The following is an 8203-nucleotide window of genomic DNA, read 5'->3' as shown; positions in this document are numbered from 1 at the left end:
CAGTACCCTCTGATATGTGTATTTATACTACACACAGTACCCAACCCTCTGATAAGTGTGTATTTATACTACCACAGTACCCTCTGATATGTGTATTTATACTACCACAGTACCTTCTGATATGTATTTATACTACCACAGTACCCAACCCTCTGATATGTGTATTTATACTACCACAGTACCCAACCCTCTGATATGTGTATTTATACTACCACAGTACACCCTCTGATATGTGAATTTATACTACCACAGTACCCAACCCTCTGATATGTGTATTTATACTACTACAGTACCCTCTGATATGTGTATTTATACTACCACAGTACCTCTGATGTGTATTTATACTACCACAGTTCCCTCTGATATGTGTATTTATACTACCACAGTTCCCTCTGATATGTGATTTATACTACCACAGTTCCCTCTGATATGTGTATTTATACTACCACAGTACCAACCCTCTGATATGTGTATTTAAACTACCACAGTACCCAACCCTCTGATATGTGTATTTATACTACCACAGTACCCTCTGATATGTGTATTTATACTACCACAGTACCCTCTGATATGTGTATTATATTACCACCGTACCCTCTGATTAATATTATACTACCACAGTACCCTCTGAAAATGTGTATTTATACTACCACAGTAACCCTCTGATATGTGTAATTTACTACCTACACAGTAACCTCTGATATGTGTATTTATACTACCACAGTACCCAACCTCTGATATGGTATTTATACTATCACAGTACCCTCTGATATGTGTATTTATACTACCACAGTACCTTCTGATATGTGTATTTATACTACCACAGTACCCCAACCTCTGATAGGGTTATTTATACTACCACAGTACCCAACCCTCTGATATGTGTATTTTATACTACCACAGTACCCAACCCTCTATGTGAATTTATACTACCACAGTACCCAACCCTCTGATATGTGTATTATACTACCACAGTACCCACCCCTCTGATAGGTGTATTTTATACTACCCACAGGTACCACTGCTGATATGTGTATTTATACTACCACAGTACCTCTGAATATGTGTATTTATACTACCACAGTTCCCTCTGATATGTTATTTATACTACCACAGTTACCCTCTGATGTGTATTTATACTACCACAGTACCCTCTGATGTGTATTTATACTACCACAGTACCCTCTGATATGTGTATTATTACTACCACAGTACCCTCTGATATGTGTGTATGTATACTACCACAGTACCCTCTGATATGTGTATTTATACTACCACAGTACCCCCTCTGATAAGTGTGTATTTATACTACCACAGTACCCTCTGATATTGTGTATTTATACTACCACAGTACCCTCTGATATGTGTATTTATACTACCACAGTACCCTCTGAATGTGTATTATACTAGCCCCAAGAAATATACTACCACAGTTCCTCTGATATGTGTATTTATACTACCACAGAACCCTCTGATATGTGTATTTATACTACCACAGTACCCTCTGATATGTTTATTTATACAACCACAGTACCCTCTGATGTGTGTATTTATACTACCACAGTACCCTCTGATATGTGTATTTATACTACCACAGTACCCAACCCTCTGATATGTGTATTTATACCTCCACAGTACCCTCTATGTGTATTTATACTACCACAGTACCCTCTGATATGTGTATTTATACTACCACAGTACCCTCTGATATGTATATTTATACTACCACAGTACCCAACCCTCTGATATGTGTATTTATACTAACACAGTACCCAACCCTCTGATATGTGTATTTATACTACCACAGTACCCTCTGATATGTGTATTTATACTACCACAGTACCCAACCCTCTGATATGTGTATTTATACTACCACAGTACCCAACCCTCTGATATGTGTATTTATACTACCACAGTACCCTCTGATATGTGTATTTATACTACCACAGTACCCTCTGATATGTGTATTTATACTACCACAGTACCCTCTGATATGTGTATTTATACTACCACAGTACCCAACCCTCTGATATGTGTATTTATACTACCACAGTACCCTCTGATATGTGTATTTATACTACCACAGTACCCAACCCTCTGATATGTGTATTTATACTACCACAGTACCCAACCCTCTGATATGTGTATTTATACTACCACAGTACCCTCTGATAAGTGTGTATTTATACTACCACAGTACCATCTGATATGTGTATTTATACTACCACAGTACCCTCTGATATGTGTATTTATACTACCACAGTACCCTCTGATATGTGTATTTATACTACCACAGTACCCAACCAGGAGCCTCCTACAGAGCTCACAGTTCATCACTGTCCTTTCCCTGGTAGGGAGAAGACCAGAAGAGGGTGATGTCCTTCCTGTCTCCAAGTTCTGCCTCAAATGTGCTGGGGTGAGTTTTTACACAATGAATGAGAAGCTTAGAAATGGTATTTTAATATTTTATTCTCTCATGATCTATAAATGTCTCAGGATGCCACTGGGTAAACATTATCTTACTGAATGATGAACCTGGAAATAAAGGATTTCTATTGTTTCATGAAATAAGAAATTGATTGATAGTATTTCATGTTATACAAGCCAACATTCAAGGCTACACTTTATGTAAACAATTATCAAATAAACGTCCACATCTTTAAATCACAACTACAAAGGTAATTTTACAAGAAGTCGGTTGGGTAGTTTCTCTACATGACCAAGAGGTTTTGTTTAAATCCATTGATGACTTTTAGTTTTATTGAAGAAGAAAAAGGGTTTTGAGTCCCTGAAGTAAATATACTTGCTGCTTCTCTTTTTGTTAAATTATTGACCTGTGGAACATTCACCTACTGGGTCAATTGTAACATTTAATATCCGCCACTCGGTTGAATTGTAAACAACTGGTACGTCCTAGGAACATACTTAGTGTGTAATGGTAGCTGAGCTATGTTGTTTGTATAAAAATATTATTAATAAACTGAAGTCTAAAAGTGTTAGTTTGTTCCCCAGTCTCCTCTACTCTTACTGAGAAAAGGCCTCAACTGAAGAATCTACAGCTGCTGAGTCTGAGGTGTTAAACAGTCCAGTGCTGCTCTGACCACAGTGTTGTTAGGAACCACATTTTCTAACTCTACATACACAGCCTTGTGTCAACTCTTACTGTGAACTACTTCAGTTACTGGAAATAAACTCAGCAGTGGTCAGACTATAGATACATAAACAACATCAATAAATGAAACCATTATTGCCATCTTCTGGTTTCCATTAAGTGTGTTAGAGGCCAGAAAAAGTTGATTGACGTTTGATTGCTTCCTCCATTTCATTGATGGACACATCTTCCTCCGTTTCATTCAGTTGGACACATCTTCCTCCGTTTCATTCAGTTGGACACATCTTCCTCCGTTTCACATCATACTAAATATGTTGACTTGCTGGTCAAGGGAAATGCAAGTGTTACTTCTTTGAGTTGCTGATTCAGAGACGCTAAGCCTTGTGGGATATTAATGAATGTGAACTCAGCAACCGTAATTCCAGAACAGTCCCACTGTTGTAATAGTGTGATGTGTATCTTCTGACAGACTCTATGCTGAGTAAAGTCATGTTTTTATCCTGAAACGTTTTTCTACCAGAACCAAAGTGTGGATGCAGTCACTATTTAGAGCAGTCTAATCTCATTAACCCAGAACTATAGTCTTGTGTGATTAAGTTCTGGTTCCATACGTGTTAGAAACTACAGTAGGTGAGTCACATGTTATTTGTTACAGCAGTTTCCGTGTGGTCCCGTGTGGCTCAGTTGGTAGAGCATGGCGCTTGCAACGCCAGGGTTGTGGGTTCATTCCCCACGGGGGGACCAGGATGAATATGTATGAACTTTCCAATTTGTAAGTCTCTCTGGATAAGAGCGTCTGCTAAATGACTTAAATGTAAATGTAAATGTAAATGAAACATACAGAGGGGTTTATGCAAATCAACCCTTTCTGTCTTGACATCTGAAGGAGGAGTCTCTGAAAACCTATTTAAATCAGTCTGTCCTGACTCAGCTCAACAGTCTCCAGTCTACCAACTGGTCTCTGTTATAACTATTTAAATCAGTCTGTCCTGACTCAGCTCAACAGTCTCCAGTCTACCAACTGGTCTCTGTTATAACTATTTAAATCAGTCTGTCCTGACTCAGATCAGCAGTCTCCAGTCTACCAACTGGTCTCTGTAACTTCATCTTTGTCTCTGTGGTGTACAGTCTTCAGGTGATGATGGGGATATTGAATCATCTCTCTACTCTCCTCCTTCTCTCTCTCCTTCCTCCTGCTCTCTCTCATGTAGTGGAGAACTTCACTGATGTTCCAGACTGTGAGAATTTCTTCCTGGAGGGGACAACTCCAAATCTCCCAGGTATTTTGGTTGATGGGACCGTCAAGAACGAGGGCCGCTACAAGCCGATCTGCCAGTTGTTCAACACAATCTACAGGTTTGCAACTCTCTACGACACATTCAACAGGATCCCTGTGTTCTCAGCCTACACCTTCACTGGTTATATAACGGGTCGACCAGATGATCCCTGGATGATCGAGCCCCAGGTAGGACTAATGTTTTGTCATATAACATAACATGTGTATTTGTTTACTGGTATATATCACAGACAGTTATGTTACAGAATATAGATCTACCACTATGGAGGGTATAGAGACTTGATTATCTTGATTGTGGATTGTGACTCCCCCCTGAAAATAGAGGTTACTGTACAGAACTTGTTAATGAATGTATGACTGTTGTTTCCTGCAGCTCGAAGAGGAAAAGGAAGGGGAAAAGAACAGCCCTGAAATGCAGAAAATTGGAGGAGTCCAGTACAAAAACCAGGCTGGGAACAACGACTATGGTAAATTAAAACGAAAAAATGATAACGATGTGAACAGAGGTCACCTCTTCCCAAATTCACATGCTCGTGACCTGGAAACTCAGAAGTCCACCTTTACCCTGACCAACATCGTTCCCCAGGACATCACCTTCAACGGGGGCAGCTGGAATGATATGGAGGGAAATGTCAGAGGAAAGCTGATGAAAGACTGTATTAATAACAACGGGAAGATAGAAGCCTATGTGGTGACTGGAGCGGTGCCCAGTAAGAGCAACAAACTGAACAACCGAGTGAACATCCCACAGCTCCTGTGGACAGCCTACTGCTGTTACAACAAGAAGATGAACAAGAAGAAAAAGTGGATGGCCGGAGCACACTGGGGGTGGAACAAGAAGGTAAAGAGGAAAACATTGGATCAACAAACCTTGGGAGAACTCGAAAAGGAGTTGAACAAACATCACCAAGGTAAAGATGGTCCTGTCAAGGTGTTCCCAAAAAAGTGTCCAAGAGATCCTTAACCTACCACTTCCTCCTAACCCAGTTGAAAGAATTTATTCCGTAGTGAGGAATCTTTACAATTCCATGAAAAAAAGTTCTGGAAGGATCTTTGGATGATCTGGGTACAGATGCTCACACCATATCAACAAACTATCATTACTGTTAGACTAATGATTATTAGGGTTAAATTGGTAGTGAGGGTTGTAATGGCAACGAGGGTTATAATGGTAATGAGGGTTATAATGGTAATGAGGATTATAATGGTAATGAGGGTTATAATGGTAGTGAGGGTTGTAATGGTAATGAGGGTTATAATGGTAGTGAGGGTTGTAATGGTAGTGAGGGTTGTAATGGTAATGAGGGTTATAATGATAACGAGGGTTATAATGATAACGAGGGTTGTAATGGTAACGAGGGTTATAATGATAACGAGGGTTGTAATGGTAATGAGGGTTGTAATGGTAACGAGGGTTGTAATGGTAGTGAGTGTTGTAATGGTAATGAGGGTTATAATGGTAACGAGGGTTGTAATGGTAGTGAGGGTTGTAATGGTAATGAGGGTTGTAATGGTAGTGAGGGTTATAATGGTAATGAGGGTTATAATGGTAATGAGGGTTGTAATGGTAATGAGGGTTGTAATGGTAGTGAGGGTTATAATGGTAATGAGGGTTGTAATGGTAATGAGGGTTGTAATGGTAATGAGGGTTATAATGGTAATGAGGGTTGTAATGGTAATGAGGGTTGTAATGGTAATGAGGGTTGTAATGGTAATGAGGGTTGTAATGGTAGTGAGGGTTGTAATGGTAATGAGGGTTGTAATGGTAGTGAGGGTTATAATGGTAATGAGGGTTGTAATGGTAATGAGGGTTGTAATGGTAGTGAGGGTTGTAATGGTAATGAGTAATTCTATCACTGTTACCATAGAGATACTATTATATGTTCTGAATGTAATTCTATCACTGTTACCATAGAGATACTATTATATGTTCTGAATGTAATTCTATCACTGTTACCATAGAGATACTATTATATGTTCTGAATGTAATTCTATCACTGTATGTATCCATCTTCTTCCCATCTGAAGGAATAAACATCTATAATGAATGAAGCCTGTGAGAGTCTGGTGTTTTGTTCTCATGCTGTTTAAATGTAACCATGTGACTCCAAAATGCTCCAATTCAACATTAAACCACATTCTTTGAGCTAAAAATATATAAATTATTGAAAGCCCTATTTTAGTTGTCAGTTATTCATTCAAACTTTGCCTTAACTATGTGTCCAACCAGTCCAGCATACCAGCTAGCTACCATGTCTCAAAACATACCTGGAGCTGGTCAAGAAGCTACCATGTCTCTAAACATACCTGGAGCTGGTCAAGAAGCTACCATGTCTCTAAACATACCTGGAGCTGGTCAAGAAGCTACCATGTCTCTAAACATACCTGGAACTGGTCAAGAAGCTACCATGTCTCTAAACATACCTGGAGCTGGTCAAGAAGCTACCATGTCTCTAAACATACCTGGAGCTGGTCAAGAAGCTACCATGTCTCTAAACATACCTGGAGCTGGTAAAGAAGCTACCATGTCTCTAAACATACCTGGAGCTGGTCAAGAAGCTACCATGTCTCTAAACATACCTGGAGCTGGTCAAGAAGCTACCATGTCTCTAAACATACCTGGAGCTGGTCAAGAAGCTACCATGTCTCTAAACATACCTGGAGCTGGTCAAGAAGCTACCATGTCTCTAAACATACCTGGAGCTGGTCAAGAAGCTACCATGTCTCTAAACATACCTGGAGCTGGTCAAGAAGCTACCATGTCTCTAAACATACCTGGAGCTGGTCAAGAAGCTACCATGTCTCTAAACATACCTGGAGCTGGTCAAGAAGCTACCATGTCTCTAAACATACCTGGAGCTGGTCAAGAAGCTACCATGTCTCTAAACATACCTGGAGCTGGTCAAGAAGCTACCATGTCTCTAAACATACCTGGAGCTGGTCAAGAAGCTACCATGTCTCAAAACATACCTGGAGCTGGTCAAGAAGCTACCATGTCTCTAAACATACCTGGAGCTGGTCAAGAAGCTACCATGTCTCTAAACATACCTGGAGCTGGTCAAGAAGCTACCATGTCTCTAAACATACCTGGAGCTGGTCAAGAAGCTACCATGTCTCAAAACATACCTGGAGCTGGTCAAGAAGCTACCATGTCTCTAAACATACCTGGAGCTGGTCAAGAAGCTACCATGTCTCTAAACATACCTGGAGCTGGTCAAGAAAGCTACCATGTCTCTAAACATACCTGGAGCTGGTCAAGAAGCTACCATGTCTCTAAACATACCTGGAGCTGGTCAAGAAGCTACCATGTCTCTAAACATACCTGGAGCTGGTGAAGAAGCTACCATGTCTCTAAACATACCTGGAGCTGGTCAAGAAGCTACCATGTCTCAAAACATACCTGGAGCTGGTCAAGAAGCTACCATGTCTCTAAACATACCTGGAGCTGGTCAAGAAGCTACCATGTCTCTAAACATACCTGGAGCTGGTCAAGAAGCTACCATGTCTCTAAACATACCTGGAGCTGGTCAAAATCCAGGCTGCATCACATCCGGCCGTGATTGGGAGTCCCACAGGGCAGCGCAATTGGCCCAGCGTCGTCCAGGTTTGGCCGGGGTAGGCGTCATTGTAAATAAGAATTTGTTCTTTACTGACTTGCCTAGTTAAATAAAGGTTAAATTATTTAAAAAAGGATTTTCAAGCAGTGTTCTCAAATCATCTCACCAGCAGGTGGCAGCCTCGTTTCCGTTTTCAAACCTCCAATCCATGACTTCTGTGGACAGGACAGTTTCAAA

At 40.3% G+C, this 8203-nt stretch overlaps 1 protein-coding gene across 1 annotated transcript; it reads left to right on the top strand.

The window, feature by feature from the left end:
- The first annotated feature begins 4023 nt into the window (after positions 1-4023).
- LOC120037133 (endonuclease domain-containing 1 protein-like) lies at positions 4024-5799 on the top strand. The gene is made up of 2 exons (XM_038983306.1): positions 4024-4577; positions 4783-5799. The coding sequence occupies exons 1-2, from the start codon at positions 4251-4253 to the stop codon at positions 5371-5373; spliced, it is 918 nt and encodes a 305-aa protein (XP_038839234.1). The 5' UTR covers positions 4024-4250; the 3' UTR covers positions 5374-5799.
- Positions 5800-8203: the final 2404 nt, after the last annotated feature.

The sequence above is a fragment of the Salvelinus namaycush genome, unplaced genomic scaffold (genome assembly GCF_016432855.1).
Source record: "Salvelinus namaycush isolate Seneca unplaced genomic scaffold, SaNama_1.0 Scaffold1583, whole genome shotgun sequence".
NCBI classification, from domain to species: domain Eukaryota; kingdom Metazoa; phylum Chordata; class Actinopteri; order Salmoniformes; family Salmonidae; genus Salvelinus; species Salvelinus namaycush.
This window is presented reverse-complemented; position numbering and strand designations above follow the sequence as displayed.

Bases quoted from the DNA above. Each gene is read 5' to 3' on its own strand.
- LOC120037133 (XM_038983306.1), top strand. From the start codon at position 4,251: ATGATGGGGATATTGAATCATCTCTCTACTCTCCTCCTTCTCTCTCTC. The intron at 4,578-4,782 runs GTAGGACTAATG...TGTTTCCTGCAG, and splicing joins CCTGGATGATCGAGCCCCAG to CTCGAAGAGGAAAAGGAAGG.